Source organism: Carica papaya, chromosome 9 (genome assembly GCF_054855325.1).
Source record: "Carica papaya isolate Zhongbai chromosome 9, ASM5485532v1, whole genome shotgun sequence".
NCBI classification, from domain to species: Eukaryota; Viridiplantae; Streptophyta; class Magnoliopsida; order Brassicales; family Caricaceae; genus Carica; species Carica papaya.
Genome location: NC_142317.1, coordinates 3,972,280 through 3,989,731, shown reverse-complemented (window position 1 = coordinate 3,989,731; position 17,452 = coordinate 3,972,280). Strand labels below are relative to the sequence as shown.

The 17,452-nt window shown below is 37.6% G+C and overlaps 1 protein-coding gene across 2 annotated transcripts in view; it reads left to right on the top strand.

The window, feature by feature from the left end:
• The window catches only part of LOC110823304 (DEA(D/H)-box RNA helicase family protein), a 30,365-nt gene extending 13,467 nt beyond the window's left edge, over nt 1-16,898 (top strand). The window contains exons 6-19 of one of the 2 annotated variants that reach the window (XM_088211977.1): nt 1,742-1,930; nt 2,040-2,199; nt 2,269-2,399; nt 2,679-2,852; nt 2,932-3,204; nt 9,102-9,296; nt 10,786-10,989; nt 11,071-11,140; nt 11,230-11,378; nt 13,895-14,203; nt 14,489-14,548; nt 14,680-14,832; nt 15,009-15,119; nt 15,217-16,898. In XM_088211977.1, coding sequence (XP_088068103.1) covers nt 1,742-1,930; nt 2,040-2,199; nt 2,269-2,399; nt 2,679-2,852; nt 2,932-3,204; nt 9,102-9,296; nt 10,786-10,989; nt 11,071-11,140; nt 11,230-11,378; nt 13,895-14,203; nt 14,489-14,548; nt 14,680-14,832; nt 15,009-15,119; nt 15,217-15,696 — 2,658 coding nt within the window. In that variant the 3' untranslated portion in view covers nt 15,697-16,898. Of the gene's footprint in view, nt 1-1,741; nt 1,931-2,039; nt 2,200-2,268; nt 2,400-2,678; nt 2,853-2,931; nt 3,205-9,101; nt 9,297-10,785; nt 10,990-11,070; nt 11,141-11,229; nt 11,379-13,894; nt 14,204-14,488; nt 14,549-14,679; nt 14,833-15,008; nt 15,120-15,216 lie in introns of those variants that run through there. The other variant, XR_015816565.1, reaches the window with a different exon arrangement.
• The last annotated feature ends 554 nt before the right edge of the window (nt 16,899-17,452 follow it).

Sequence of the window (17,452 nt, the reverse complement as noted above, 5' to 3'; positions counted from 1 at the left end):
CCATCCTGATTTCTCTCAAAACAATCCGAAACATGGGCAGCCTTGTGGGTAAAGATACCATAAACATTGGGAAATCTATCTCTGAGTGGACCCTCTTCCAGCCAATGATCATTCTAGAAACTGATCCGCAACCCATTTCCAATCTTCCAAAGAATTTGGTTCATAAAATTTGCTTTACACATTTCAATTTTTTTCCACAAACATTTACTATGAGTCCTCTGCCCCTCAAGAGTTAGCCACCCGAATGCATTCAGCCCATATTTAGAGGCAATCACTTTCCTCCACATAGCATTATCCTCATTCATGAATCTCCATAACCATTTACCCTGCAAAACTTGATTCATCTCGATCAAAGACCGAATTCCAAGTCCACCCTTCTGTAAAGGTTTTTTCAATTTGTTCCAAGCGACCAAATGAAACTTTCTAGCATCCATAAAATCACCCCAAAGAAATTTTTACTGTATAGCTTCCGATTTTTTTGCAACACTAGCCGGAATCGTAAACAAAGATAGGTAATAAATTGGCAAGTTGCTTAGTGTGCTTTTTACTAAAATCAAACGGCCTCCTTTAGAAAGCAATCCCTGTTTCCAACCAGCAAGTCTCCTCGGTTGTTGATCAAAGAAAAAGTAGAAGTCAATGTTATTCAACTACTCTACACACCAACAAGGTCATCGGTTGTTGTAGACATTGTGACCAAAGCCTTGCCTCAAAGAAGCTTTGAAGACCTAAGTTCCAAGCTCGAGACGACTAACATTTTCAACCCAACATGAGAGGGAGTGTGGAAATATTCTCAGCATTAATGTTGAAATATTTTCAGCATTTAATTAATATTATAGAAAAATTTTCAGCCTTTAATTCTTGATTTGGTCAAAAATCCAACTATTACTAGTTGTACCTTTTGTTATTAATTGTTAGATTTTACATTATTAGATTTTATTTCTGATTCCTTATTTACTATAAATTAATTGTCAAATTTTCCTCTAAAAGGAAAATAATTAATTATAAAGTGTGTATATATATATATATTGGTTCTCTTCAGCCCTTCTAAATGCAGAAAGAAATTTCTCCCTTTCTACGGTATGGTACCTAAAAGAGTTTCTTAGAACCATCACATTTATGTATTGGAGGATGATACCCATGGTACTCCCTTGAAAATGCTGTGTGCATATGTTTTCATGTCTGCACTATGCAATTTCATTTATTTTTCTTTTAACAAAATGGATGAAAAACAATGTTTGTAGGATGCAACATATGTAAATTGAGAAGCTTGTATATAGTTTTTCTTTGCTTCTCTCAAAGAGAAAAATTTACTTTAGTGTCTTCGACTTTAGAATCCTCGGTTTTGGAAAATGCTCCTGTAAACATTGGAGATACAGTTTACACAGAGATTAACTGGTTAGCCTTTATTGAGTTGTGCGGATTCTTCTCCTTTCATATTTATTTTCTTTTTTCTTTTCTGAGGACATCTAATCCTTAGTTGCTTTATTTTTCTCCCTACTTCAAGTAGTACTTATTTTTCTATTAAGAAGACATTGGAAATGCAGTTTATTCAGTGATTGTTGAAAAGATAACTGAAATGTTGATCTCATATGGCAATGTGTACTGTAAGATGAAATGGAGACTTTTGGCAAGTGCAGCTTGCACTGCCATATATTGATATGCCTGCAATATCCTGTACTGTTGTGGAGTGACATACTGTGATGACTGGTATATGTGACTATTAGCCACATTGATGTTTCAGGTTGTTGTTGTCTCTGGAGAAACTGGTTGTGGTAAAACCACACAACTTCCACAGTACATACTAGAATCTGAAGTTGATGCTGCTCGTGGAGCTTCTTGTAGTATCATATGCACTCAGCCTAGAAGAATATCTGCAATGGCGGTGTCTGAAAGAGTTGCTGCAGAAAGAGGGGAGAGTCTTGGAGAATCTGTTAGCCTCCTCCATCTAATATGTTACTATAAGCACTTGAATCTTGTGAAGCAATTTTATTATTATGGCAGGAAAATATCTGATTCCTCAAATTTTCACTTTTTGGAAGGTTGGCTTTAAAGTTCGGTTGGAGGGAATGAAAGGGAGGGATACTCGACTTCTCTTTTGTACCACTGGTATTTTATTGCGAAGACTACTTGTTGATAGAAATTTGAAAGGTGTAACTCATGTAATAGTTGATGAAATCCATGAACGTGGAATGAATGAAGGTAAATACTTAGTTGACAAGATGTTAATGATTTTTAATCTGAGGCTTACATGTTTTTACTTGCATGTAGATTTTCTTCTGGTTGTCCTAAAAGACCTTCTTCCTCGTCGACCAGAATTAAGGTTGATTTTAATGAGTGCCACCTTGGATGCTGAGCTTTTCTCTTCTTACTTTGGTGGTGCCCCGACAATGCATATTCCGGTACTTCCTCTGCTAATTATTATCTATATGTTTAGGATGCTTATCTACCTTTAGTCTTGACAAAGTGCTTCTGATTATCATAAAAGATCTCTTTCTCTCTCCAATGAGGTTCCCTTCATTGCTTATAATTTGAAATTTGTATATCAAAACTTCTTATATCTAGGGACATTGTCCCTCATAATTGCTTTATAATCCGTTTACAGTAAACGTGAGTTATGATGGAACAGTCTAAAAAAGTCTATTTCGATTGTCTCACTTCAATGAAATTTTATATTCCAGGGATTTACATACCCTGTCCGAGCACATTTTCTGGAGAACATTCTGGAGATAACTGGATATAGGTTGACTCAATATAATCAAATAGATGATTATGGTCAAGAAAAAATGTGGAAAATGCAGAGACAAGTTCAAGCTCTCAGAAAAAGGAAAAGCCAGATTGCTTCTGCTGTTGAGGTATGGAAGCTTAATGAGATTAATTTGTTTTAGCCACATGCATTTGTTTTCTACATGTATTTACTTTTAACTTGTACAGGATGCTCTTGAAAATGCTGACTTTAAGGGGTATAGTCTGCGGACTCGGGAGTCTTTGTCTTGCTGGAATCCTGACTCAATTGGTTTTAACCTCATCGAGCACGTTCTTTGTCACATAGTAAAGCAAGAGAGGTCTGGTGCTGTTCTGGTTTTCATGACAGGTTGGGATGACATAAACTCTTTGAAGGATCAACTTCAAGCTCATCCTCTCCTGGGGGATCCTAGCAGGGTTTTATTATTGGCATGCCATGGTTCCATGGCTAGCTCTGAGCAGGTGATCCTCTACACGTGATGTTATTTCCATGTATTTAATCAAGTTCTTGTTATTATAATTCAATTTTTTTTAAAAAAATTTAATTTTAAGTTCCATTATGTTCTTTTACTTGTTGGATTTATATATGATCCTAAATTAAAGTTCAAGATAGAACTTAACTGCTTTTTGGAGAGTGAAAATCCAAGAGAGGGGATTCCACTTGTGAGTTTCTCTGGCGAGTTTTTTTACTAAGGAACACAACCTCCATGTTGTCATCTACAACCAGGAAGTTCTTGGTTGTAGAAAGGAAATTTTTATGTGGAACTAGTGGGGAGAAAAGGCAGAGGTATTAAGATTACTAAGAGCAGAAAAGGTTTTCGAGTCTTGATTATCTTCTGGGAAAAAGAGATAGAGTGGCTCCTGAAGACATGGATGGAGTTTTACTGGGAGAACAGGAACAGACTATGGGTGAGGAGTTTGGCTGGGAGTCGACATTTGCTCCAGGTGGCACTAGGAGAGAATCGGAATGGCAATATCTGCCACTAACAGAGAGGAGGAAGAAGGAGAAGGAGAATCATCATGCTTGGGGGACTTTTAGATATGTGGATGGTGGAGAATGTTGGTGGCGTATGTGAATTGGTTGAGAAACAATCAAAACCTCCAAATATGGAAAGTGCAAATCGGAAACCACCATCGATGGAAGTTTTCAACTTTCCACAGCCACAGAGGAGATTGACTGAAGGGCCGATCTAATTGCAGGGTTCATTTTAAAAGTTTCTTTAGTGAAGGAGCTGGAGCCGCCATTTGTGGAGGTAGTTGCAAGGTGTCAGAACCTTGACTCATAGGTAGGAGGTCAGGTTCTAGTTTGATTAATAGAAGATATGGAGAAGATAAGAAGCAAGAAGGGAGAATTAGGTGTAAATGAGGAGAAGAGACAGAGAGATAGAGACCAGAGAATGAGAGTGAGGACATTCAGAATATTTATTTATTCATCGCATGCCCGTATTATCTGCAACCTCAGCTATATATAGCTGATAATATTACCAATAATTGCTAGAGGAAATGGTAAAGCAACTTCTTTCATATTAGATAACTGTGTGTCTGTACCTATTGTTACTCACTGCTCCACTAACGCAAAACACAATACACAAAATTACAAGAAGAAATAGATGGTAATAGAATGAAAAGCAATAACAAAATTCAAGTCATCTCCTATTTCTTGCCATTGGACTAGTTCTTCTGAAAAGGCCTTGTCCTCAAGGTTCAGTTCCAGAAATTTGTTCCTTGAGGAATCCCAAACTTCCTGAGTGGTTTCCTCCAGTCCCGTGTTCAACCATTTTACAAGCATGTGTTTAATTGGTTTCTGCCAACTGATAATCTTGCTTTTTCTAGTCAACTCAGATCTGCACTTAGGAGCTTGTGATAGGCAACTCCTTGCTTGCTGTGGTGAGCTTTCCTCATATTTTCTAAGCATTGAGATACGAAAGATCGTATGAATAAACGAGGTAGAGGGCAACGCTAGTTTATAGACGACGATTCCACATTCTTAATCACTTCATAGGGGCCATGGTATTTAGGAGCCAGCTTTAAACAGTTCCTAATTGCCAAGACAAGTGCCTGGAGGGTTGCAATTTTAGCTGACCCTATCTCCTGCTTCAAATGATCTTTCAGTCCTTTTGGCATCTGCGATCTGTTCCATCCTGTTCTGTGAGTCCAGTAGTTGTCTTCTCAAAATTTTATTCATTTCCTATCTTTGGTTCATCCATTCTTCCAGACCAGCCACAGGCGTGTTCAACTCTTTCTGTTCAATCAAGGGTGGTGGATAGCTGTATAGGGCGAAGAAGGGGGATCTTGATACTTGAGTGGTAGGTCATGTATCACCATTGAGCTAGGCTCAACCATTGTGACCAAGAGCTTGGTTTCCTATGAGCAGCATATTGGAGATAATTCTGCACGTATTGATTGACCTGCTTGGATTGGCTGTCATTCTGGGGGTGGTATGCAGTGTTGAGGTATAGTTCCACTCCTGTTAATCTCATTAGCTCCTGCCAGAATGTTCTTGTAAAAATTATATCTTGGTCTGTGACAATAGACTCTAGTAAAATGTGTAGCTTGTAAATGTGGTCCAAGAAGATCCTAGCTATATTTGGTGCGAAAGGATATGCTCAAGGCAACGAAATGTGCATACTTGGTCTAGCAATCAACTAGCACCAATATTGTGTCCTTTCCTTCTAATTTGGGGAGCTGTTCTATGAAATGAAATGTGCAAGTACTTGGTCTAGCAATCAACTACCACCAAGATCGTGTCCTTACCTTTAATTTGGGAAGCTGTTCAATGAAGTTCATTGTATTGTGACGTGGTACCTCAAGAGGCTTCGATAAGCCTGGGCAATCTACATGTTCTCTCTTGCACGGTTGACAAACACTAAATTCCTTGATCTATGCGGTAATTTGTGACTTCCTCTGTGGCCAAAAAACTTCTTTTGCGAGTATGGTAGATACTTTTAACGATTGAGTGGCCTTTTTAGGGAGGGATATGGCACATCTGGATGAGTTACGACCTTAAGTTGGTTCTAAGGCCTATAAAGAGTCTTCCTTTCTGCTTTTAGGAGGTTGTGTTTGGAGGTGTAAGGGGGCTTGACCATGGGTGTCACAGACATGTTAGTTATGGGCTTGGATGTCTCTTCATCCCTTCATAAGATTGCACTAGCTCCTTTATCCAGGTTGGAATGGTTGTAGTCATGAGAGCCATCAGTTACCTTGCTTTGTGCTCTCTCCTGGATAAAGCATCTGCTACTTGATTCTTTTTTCATCTCTTGTATTGAATCACTTAATTTAATTCCAATAGCTTAAGGATTCCTTCGTTGCACCAAGATGTAATCTCTATGCTCCAACAGGTGCTTAATGAGGCTGGACCCTTTGAAATAATGTCGCTGTACCACTTTTTGGATGGCCTTAACCATGATAGACAAAGGACTTTTCCATCAAAGATCATTTGGAAATCTGGTGCTCCACCCAGGATATCCTTTTTTGCTTGGGAAGCTGCCAAGGAGAAGATCCTCACCCTTGACAACTTGATGAAGAGAGGCCACAATATAGTCAACAGATGTTTCCTTTGTAAAACGCAATGGAAACCTGCAATCACCTTCTTTTGAATTGCTTTACATTGCACAAGCTCTGGACTATGATCCTTGGGTTGTTGGGATTATCTTGGGTAATGGCCGACACTGTCAATACTGAGTTGATGGCCTGGGAGGGTCTTGGCAGTAACAATAAGTCAATTAGACTTGTTTCTCTTATTATTTTTTGGGTAATCTGGAAGAAAAGGAACAACAGGGCTTTCGAAGGGGTAGAATCTGATTTTAACAATATCAAGGATAACTGGTTTCATTATTTTGACTCTAATGTTTTAGGGCATAACCTTGATGGTTTTTTTAATTTAGGTGACATTGTAAATATGCTAATTGAGATGTAAATTTTGTACATGGGCTGTGCTTCTTTAGCACCTTACATTAATACAGTTTCATACTTTTATTTTAAAAAAAGTCTAATAGCTCATCATAAAGGAACAGGGATTGGTTGCACATCTCTAATGGTTTGTTGAGGTATGGCAATGGTTTCCCATGCTGCATCAGAACGACCCCTATGCCTTTGTTGTATGCATCAGCTTCCAAGACAAAAAGGGAGGCAAAGTCAAGCAAGGCAGTACAGGCGCTAAGCTCATAGCCTCTTGAAGGCTTCCTCCACCAGTCTCGCCCTCAATTAAAGTTGTCCTTCTTAAGCAAGTTGGTGAGAGGCTTGCTAATGGACCCATAATGCTTTACAAATCTCCTATAATTTTTTTTTGAAATAAAAATATGTATATTACGTATATGACACCAATGGGGGGTGTTGCCCCTATACAAAAGTATTTACAAATTAGTTAGTGCATCAAAAACCCGCCCAAAATCATCCCACTCGTACACATCATGACCCAGAATTAGAGTCCCAACAGTATGTAACCATCTATCTCTAATTTTATCAATATCCCTCACACACTCATTGAATGCTTTATTGTTCATCTCTTTCCAAACATTTATAAGCCTTCTATAGTACCATGTCAACACGATAAATCCCCTTAATCCTCACATATTTACGGGTCTGGTCCAGGATATGATAGCCCTCACCTTTGAAGGGTCAGTTCTCACACCTCCCAAGATACTAAATTTCTGACTGAGGGAAGCAACAATTGGACTCTTTGGTCAGGAGCTGGTGTTGTTGAACGGTCTTGAATACTGTTTCTAGGTTTTTGAGATGCTACTTTATGGTTTGGTTGTACCCAAGTATGTCGTCAAAGAACATTAGCAAAAACCGCCTTAGATAAGGCTTGAAGATACTGTTCATGAGCGCCTGAAAGTGGCTGGCAAGTTGGTGAGCCTTAAGGGTATTACGCAGAACTCAAAATGGCCATAGTGCATGCGGAACACTATCTTGTGCACGTCGTCAGGCCTCGTCCTGATTTGGTGACAGCCACACAGGTCCATCTTCGATAAAATTGCAACAACCTTAACTTCATTAAGTAAATAATCAATTACAGGGATAAGAAACTTATCTTTAATGGTGATTATGTTGAGTTGTCGTACAAAAGCTCTAGTTTCCCTCCTTTTTGACTAAGAGAACTGGTGAGGCAAAATGGCTATTACTTGGCCGAGCTACCTAGTTGGTAAGGTTTTACACCACTTTTCCTATAATCGCGTTTTTCTGAAAGTGGGTGCAGCTGTAAGGCCTGTATTCATTGCCTAATTGCCTGGCACCAGAGGTATAACATGGTCTTTGCTTCCTGGACATACTATTTTATTATTGTAACAGGCATGCAAAGCCTCATTTTCTATGCTGGTTCCCCCGGTTTTTCCCTTCACTTTCACTTTTTGTAGATTAGGCTTCCTGTGGTGGTTCACTTTTCCTTATTTATTTTTTCAAGCCTCTTCTCTAATATTTGCCTCGACATTGCGGTGTTCTTCGCCCTTTGAAGCTGCACCCTCCCTTTTTCAAGTATTCCAACCTGCACTTTCTCAGAATCAAAGAGCACTGCATTATGTTTCTTCTCAAAATTAAACACCTTCTCAAAAAGGTCCACTTGACCCAGTCTCCTTACACCTTTCAGTTGATGAGTGAGTTTTCATGTTGGTAAGCACCTTTTGACTGTTGGCAATCAACACATGAAGGGGTGTGTTTGGAATTAAGGGTGCTCCACAAGTTTCTGCAACCTTGATGTCCGAAAAGTGTGGGTACTCCCACTATCGATGAATATCAACATGGGTCTGGAGTTGAGGATTCCCCACACCTTGACAATGTTGCCATTATCCTGCCCTTCTAACTCATGAAGTGATTTTTCTCCCGTTTCTTCCACCCCCACCACTACTTTCACAGCTGCCTCCTTCTTGGTTTTCTCTGCTTCCTCCTTTTCCTTCCATTCCTCATAATCAGTTGCTTGTTCTTGCATTGGTGGCCAGGAAAGTAACTATTTCCGTACTGGTAAAAGGTGCTGAAACATCTTGTGTTTCTGGGGATCTCTTTGCCAGGAAGGAAGTTATTCATTAGTTTAGCTTTTTTTGGGGTTTTGCCGCTGGATTTTGGATACTTGTCTGGTCATAGAAGGGTGGTCTTTAAAAATAGTATGGTTTAGGGTGAGAGGAATTGAATCAAAGGGACTGTAAAGTTTTTCTACAAAATTCTGTGCATCTTACCTGAATTTCACCTGATGCAGTTTCTTCTTTAACTTCAAATATTTTTCTTACAAATAAGTTATGTGAAGTTCTATTTTCTAAATTTTTATAAAGGGGAAGCATCCTCTAGGTACTTTTCTTTCAATGAAATTGCTTTCTACCTTCTACTGATTGCGACTATGCTAATTTTTTGTTATTGTATTCTGTGCACAGAGATTAATCTTTGATAAGCCTCCAGATGGAGTTAGGAAAATTGTTCTGGCTACTAATATGGCTGAAACCAGTATCACCATCAATGATGTGGTTTTTGTGCTAGACTGTGGAAAGGCAAAAGAGACATCTTATGATGCACTAAATAACACTCCTTGTTTGCTTCCTACCTGGATCTCAAAAGCAGCTGCTCGTCAAGTAAGATAAGTTTGAGAACATTTGATTATTGCTAATGATTAATAGTATTTGCCTAGAATATTTGCTATCAGATGTTCTTCTCTAGGTTACCAACTTGGCTGAAGCTTTTTTGATCTAGTGATAAGTGGGTGCTGCTTGGACCAAACTTCTTGATAAAATTTCTATCTATAAAAAGTTTTCGGCTAAAGAAAAGGCGTTCTGTCTATGATATCTTTTCCTGCTTAAAAATAAAAGGTCTTCTACTGCATGTCCCCACCCGAACGAAAAAGGGAACAAAAAAATTAATAAACAGAAATGAAGAGGGAAGTTAGAAAGATGCAAAGTAAGATTTGATTGGATTATTTATTTATTTATTCTTTTGTGAACAGAAAGGAAGAGAGAAGTTGAAAAGATGCAAAATAAGATTTTGATTGGATTCATTATTCTTTTATGATGTTAATGGAGGATGTTCATTTTCCCAATGAAGTCTCAATCAAATAAGTTGCTTGGATGTTCAATTTTTTTTTTTTGAAAGAAAAGTGTTGCGTGGACATTCATTTCTTGGTAGATTTGAACCTCAACCATATCTAGAGTGTTGGGGCCTATTTTAGTGACTTCTATGCTTCAAAAGCTTTTGGTGTGATGAATTTTATGTGCCTTTTATAGGTGTCATGCAAAGACCGAAGTAGAATGTGATCTTGCTGGAATTAGGTTTATCTTCAGTATTCAATGGACTTCAGAATGACATTTTGTTATATGCATGTGTATACTCTATATGTGTAGTTGATATAGATGCGATTCCTCAGGTAGGATAATCTTTTAAAAATATTTTTATGAAGTTAAGTTCCACAAAAGCTGAAGGAAATATTTGGTTTCCCTACTAGTTTTTGAAAGTTGATTCACGATTGATAAAGCAAGCAAGAGATGGACTAGGAATTTTTTGTTCCAAGAGATGATCTTTTCCCAGTTTCAGTGGTGATGAAAGTTTCTCACAAAAGCTAAAGGAAATATTTGGTTTGTCAACTAGTTTTTGAAAGTTGATTCGAGCAAGAAAGAGATGGTCTAGGAATTTTTTTGTTCCATGACATGATCTTTTCCCAGTTTCAGTAACAACAAAAGTTTCTCAATTCCGTCGGAGGCTTTGAGAATAAATTTTTAGACTGATATATGTGCAAGTTGGGAATCTGCAATTTTTATTGGTGTGGATATTTTACTTTTGCTCAGATCTTCTCGCATGATGTAGGTTATACGCTGTTGTTGTTTGTTCTGGTTGCTTGATTCTGTATGTTTAAATTTTTTGTCCAGTTCTGTTGATCTACCATTATCAATTTTCTATCTCTGACCTTTCAATACCTTTCTGAACGCTTTTACTTTTACCTCGGAAAGCTTCATATAGTTTATGTATTTTCTTTGATTGCTTCTTTTATTTTATATATTTTCTTGGATTGTTTTCTTTAATTTGTATAGATTGATTTCAAGTGTTAATTAGTTGCCTGTGTTTATCTTATAGAGAAGAGGAAGAGCTGGTCGTGTTCAGCCCGGAGAATGTTATCATCTATATCCCAGATGTGTATACGATGCCTTTGCTGATTATCAGTTGCCGGAACTCTTAAGAACACCATTACAGTCTTTATGTTTGCAAATCAAAAGTCTAAAACTAGGAAGCATTTCTGAGTTCCTTGCCAGGGCCTTGCAGCCACCTGAGCCTCTATCGGTATCTTTGTTCAACTTTTCTTCTATCTCTTATCTTTACCTCTATATATTTCTATTTATTTAGGTATTTGGATCTTCATAGGTACAAAATGCTGTTGAATATCTGAAGATCATTGGGGCTTTAGATGAGAACGAAGACTTGACGGTGCTAGGTTTGGATTTGTTTTCTTCTAAAGATCTCTCCTTTTTCTCACCTTTGTTTTCTGAAACTTGGTGGTAAAAATGGTTGGTGGCTTTGCAGGATACAACTTATCTATGCTTCCAGTTGAGCCGAAGCTTGGGAAAATGCTCATATTAGGGGCCATCTTCAGTTGTCTGGATCCAATAATGACTGTTGTTGCTGGTCTTAGTATCAGAGATCCATTCCTGATGCCCTTTGATAAGAAAGATGTAAGTGTATGGCTAGTTCATATTACGCTTTTTTTCATGCTTTTATACTTGAAATGTCAGCAATCGATATAATGTGTTTCCTTACGTCAATTATTTTATGTGAAATATCCTTTTCCTGTTGCTTTTGTTTTGAAGATAGTTTAATTCTTTAATAAGATATCAAAAACATTTTAATTTTCCTGCTGAAGAAAAAAAATTAATTTTGAACAGTTCATTTCAGTAACTGCCTACTAAAAGTAGCGTTAAGTAGCAAAAAGGTAGAACTCTCTGGACTGTGTAATGCTATAATAATTCTGTTGAGTGGCTTGAACCTTTTTTTTTCTGAAAAGAAAAAGAGAATTTGTTAAGAAGTGGTAGCAAGATATCACCGGAAAAGGGTATAAAAGTGCATCCCCTTGCATAGAACCACCAAAAAGCTGTAGCTCTGGAATAGCTTAAAAACAAATTGATTTGAAGCAGAATCATCATATAAAAAAAGGGTAAGTTGCTAGCTCAGAACACCAAAAAGTATCCTATATCAGGGTCCCCTCAAAGCCAAAACTCATATGAGCACATACAACCAAACGGGTGTCCCCCATCACCCAATAGATAGTGCCGCTCAACAGGAACAAGCCCTTCAAAGCTCCTAGAAATGCAGCCTCATAAACAAGGTTTTGTCAGCATATTTACTGCTGTGTCAAGCAGATCTTGAGCGATCTCGATAAAAAGATGCCAAGAATACACATCTTGTGTATTTCAAAAAACAAACGCATCTTGTGGTTGGTGTTCAGCATATTTACCTGCATACTCTCTCTTAATCTCCGAGCTCCTGCCTTTGCCTTCTCTTGATCCTCCCAATCCCTCTTTTCCAAACCCTCTATTTTCTCCAACACCTTGTGTCTTGGTACTGTGGAAGTGATAACCTAATTTTCCCCTAGATCCCGGACTTCTGCTTCTCTTCTTATGGCAATGCTTCTACTCTCAATCCAGGAACCGGGAATTGTCTCACCATTGAGTCCTTGTGTCCTGAAGTTCAATGTGTTAAGCGACATGCACTAATTTCTTCCTTTTCCCGCCGGCATCCACTAATTTGATTCCCTTTGGGTTCCATTTTGCCCATCTGTTAACTTCCTCCTACAAGTACTCTGCTTTCTGTTAGTCATCTTCTCTAGATTTATACACTTACTTTTCATCCTTTCCACTTCCTTATTCCATAGAAGATTGCAGCTGATAGAGAAGATTCTCTCACCTTGACAATTTTCCCCTGCCTTCTTCCTTTGTCATGCTTGGAAGTGGCTTGAACAATTTAATCGTGTATGTTGCAGTTACATTGCACTGGGTGTGCAGCTTTGGCCTGTAATGCGAAACTGCAACTGCACTATAACCAATAAACTTTATAATTTTCAGTTACAACTAAACTAGTAATCATTGTCACTTGGGAAATGATAACTCTCCCAACTAATTCCTTACAAGCAAATTTTAGGCAGTACATTTTTGCAGGTACTTAACTGGGACCTCCATGCAAATTTTTAATTGGAGATAGGATAATTTTTTCTCCTTTGAGTAAGAGTAGGATAGTAGGAAGAAACAACAGTGAAGAGAATGAGATATGAGGTAGGAGGGAAAAAGGAGGAAAATAGAAAAATAATAGAACAGAAGGGATAGGGGGCTAGGTAGAGGTGGAAACAAGCTGAGTTAATCACAAGACAGATGTGAGCTACTTGCAAATTGCTTAGTTTATAGTCAACCCCAAGGTTGATGTATTAGATAAAAAATAGAGAATTAAAATTCTGCAATTTATTAATCTTACCATCTTTAATTTAAGACCCTAGAATAGTGGATACTTTAAGCACCAAACTTGGATAATGAAATATTCAAAATCTTAATAGCCTTACTTGAAGTTGAAGAAAATTTAAGGCTCTTAAATGTTCTAAACCTTAACTCAAATACTCATTAACAATAGAAAAATTGTCAGTAGTTGTATATCCATAATTACTGGTGGTTTGTAAAACTTCAACCTAAGGCTTGAACGAAAAACCCTAAATTTAGTGTTCCATGAGTGAGTCATGAATTTGATGAGTCTTTGTCCAATTGCAAGCAGATCATTTAATTTAACTGTCTTACCTCTCATATTTTATGATCCTTTTTCTTTTTTAGTTGCAAGTGCAACTTTATCCATGCAGGATTTAATCAGGAAATTCTTTAATGTATGGTGTTTGTATGATTGTTATGAAGAATGAAGTGTGGTGTTTATTAATGGTTTTTAGCGAATGAAATTTAATTGGGTTTATATTGTACACTTCAGCTACAGCAACACTCTTTAGAATTTGCTAGCACTAGGTTGATGACTTTCTTTGTGAAATTTACCCTTGTTAAGTTGCTTTAAACAAGAGAAAAATACTGATGGTTGATGATTAGGAAGAAAGAGACAAAACACAGCAGTTGTCTCAAAGAGATTCATTTGCTTCATGTAACTGTGCAAAGAATTTGTGCTGCAATTATAAGGAGGTGCCTTTAATTTTAGTGAAATTCTGCAGCTTGCAGAGTCAGCAAAAGCGCAGTTCTCCGCAGATGAGTATAGTGACCATCTGGCACTGATCCGGGCATATGAGGGTTGGAAAGATGCTGAAAAAGAGCAATCTGGTTATGAATATTGCTGGAAGAATTTTCTTTCTGCACAAACTCTAAAAGCTATGGATTCTCTCAGAAAACAATTCTTCTTTTTACTCAAGGATGCTGGTCTTGTTGATGAGAATACAGAAAACTGCATTAAGTGGAGTCGAGATGAACATCTAATCCGAGCAGTCATCTGTGCAGGCTTGTTTCCTGGAATTTGTTCTGTTGTGGTGAGTCAATTGAATAGTCTTTTTATTTTAATTCTTTACTTAATAAAAATGTCTTCAGTTTTAATCTTGTTTATAAGTCTTTTTGTCTCTGGTGCTTCTTGCTCTTGATATTCATATGAAGTTCCAATGAGCAAAAAGAATTATGAGTTTACTTTCTATGAGTTGTAGGACTTAATAAGGTTGAGGGGATTGATTTAGCTCCTTTCTTTTCCTATCCATTATAAAGGTTTGGTTGTTGATGCTTGTCATATGATAGATCTCATATTCACACTTTTTTCTCTGCAGAACAGGGAGAAGTCAATAGCATTGAAAACTATGGAGGATGGTCAAGTGCTTCTGCACTCGGTAATTGTCTCATCTTTCAGTTTCTTTGGTATCTCTGCGTGGCTTTATTTAACATTTTGAACAAAGAAACATTCAAGTATCTTGAAACTGACTGCTTCTCATTCTCTAATCATACATACCGTGTTTAACAGAATTCCGTGAATGCTGCAGTACCCAAAATTCCTTACCCATGGTTAGTCTTCAATGAAAAAGTGAAAGTTAATTCAGTTTTTCTCCGGGATTCTACTGGTGTATCTGACTCTGTGCTTCTCTTATTTGGAGGAAACATTTCCCAGGGCGGTCTAGTGAGTCCCTTGATTCTCTTTTATACAAATATCTCTTATGAGTCATGACCATGGCTTTTCATGCATGACAATCATGCCTTTCCATAGTCTTATTGTAACATGCAAACTTCCTTTTTTGCTGAGTTATTGTAACATCCGATATATGTTCCAAAGTTTTTTCTTTTTGACCTTGATAGGATGGGCACCTAAAAATGTTGGGCGGATACTTGGAGTTCTTTATGAAACCTTCCTTGTCAGATATGTACTTGAGTTTAAAGAGGGAGCTTGATGACTTAATTCAGAAGAAGGTAAAGATTACCTATGCCTCAAAGTGAGTTTGAACATTCCCGAATTACCATTGCTGTTTGCTAATGATGTATGCTTTCTTGATAATTCCTTTGGCAGCTTCTAGATCCCAAACTTGATATGATGTCCTACTACAGACTCATATCAGCCGTAAGATTGCTGGTATCAGAGGATAAATGTGAGGGTAGATTCGTTTTTGGTCGCCAGGTAGCAGTACCCCAGAAAAAGGCAACCAAAGTGGTAGCCAAGAATGAATATACTGGGGCTCAAAATGGGGGTGATAACTCCAAGAGCCAGCTACAAACATTGCTTGCCAGGGCAGGACATGGGGCACCGATATATAAGACAAAACAACTTAAAAACAACCAGTTCCGCTCTACTGTTGTCTTTAATGGCTTGAACTTTTCAGGGCAGCCATGTAGCAGTAAGAAAGTCGCGGAAAAGAACGCGGCTGCTGAGGCTATTCTATGGTTGAAAGGTGAGAATCATGTATCATCAACAGATATTGATCATATGTCAATGCTCTTAAAGAAGAGCAAAAGCAAAACTCAGAAAGGAAGGACAGTTCATGCTAAATGATATTAAATTGACAAGGGAATGAAGTCATAATGTTATTCTTGTTTCTGACTGAGGAAGAATTGATCAGGAAGTCGTCAGCGCTGGAGTGATATCTTGCTACATACGGAATTAGAGTCTGACAGGGAATTGAAATTAATACTCTAATACTGACTATTTTTAGGCCCTCGTTTTTTATGGAAGGGTAAAACAGTATCAGAGTCAGAAGCTGGAGATTCTACCTCACAGTTGAAGACGCATACTTTCATGTTTTTTAATATGGAAGGATGCTGCCTGCTTTGAAGTTGCCCACTATCTACTTTATTTAATTGCAGCAGTGGAGAGTTGAATAGAAACTAATGGCACTAGTAGAAATATCTAGATATGTTAGTGTTGTACATCCCATGCTATTTATACACAAGTTTTCATCATCTGTTAGACTCTGCTTGAATTGTTTTCTATAATATCACTGTTGGCTGCTGGATCCAAACAACTCATTGGTCAAAATTGGAGTTCCCAAAGTACCATGGTCAAATTACCAGCTGAAGTTCATGCCTTTGCGGGTGTCCGTTGGCATTGTGGAGTTGATGCTACTTTTGTTAACTGAATTCAAGATATAGATAAGCCAAGCATGGATGGACATTATGACATCATATGAAATTGTGGCAAAATAAATCAAATCAGCTTAATGGGCATGAAGACCTAGGAATTGCCTTGAGAAGAAAGGAAATAATGGATTCTTGAATGTTGTATTATTACGACCAAATGATACTGATTGCAGGTCATTCATCTGTGGGTTCATATCCTTGCTTGTAATTTGGAGGTTTGAGTTTTGGCAAAGAGAGGATAGAATAGTTTGTTGATTGCAGAGAGTTCAGCATGCTTATTCAAAGTTCTTGCTCAGAAGGTGACTACGTCATTTCATCGATAACAGATGGTTCTTAGCTAAAAGATATAACAGTATTGTTGTAATTGGTTCTAGCAGGCTATTAAATACATAGGAATTTCTTTTACGCTCTTAGCTTTCCTGAAATTTATTTCACCTGTATTAGAGAGAAACTGGGATTACAATTTACATGCATACAATGCTGTACAACACTAATATGTATTGAATTTTTGTAAGATATATTTATAGGTCGTCAAGGAAGTCTATGGAATCATATTTATGTTAAGACTCCAAACACCTTCCATAGTAATGCCTAATATTTACAAAAAATTATCAGTGAGCTGCTTCGTTGATGTACTTTGTCCTCTATGTTTCTTTCATAAGGCTGGCTACTATGGTTGATGAATTCCTGACGAGGTTTTTATTTTTGCTGATTGATTGGTCTTGATAATCCAAGTGCCTTATGTGGGCTGTAAAAGACAGATGCGGGCGTAAGCCTGGGTTGTTAAGAGAATCAGGCTTATTAAGAGAATTCATTCATTTAATCAGTTAATTAATCAATTCATTCATTCGTTTGATTTCTCTTTCCTTTCCAATTTATTATGTGGTTGGCTGGGTTTAAGAGAGATCCAAAGAGCATTTGGAATGCAGAAAAGGAAGGGAAGACTAGAGTATTCTGTGTTTGCTGATGCATTTCATCTTGAAAAGAGTAGATTGTAGACATGGATTTAATTTCTCAAGAATTTCTATGATCAACTGGTTTTGCTTTCTGTTAAATGAAGAAATGATCAGATACATCTACAGGGGTGTTTGGATTCACTTGTCTATCTGCATGGTCTTTAGCTCCAATGGACAAAACTATGTTACTTTTAGCTGGAAAAAGTGTTTTGAGAA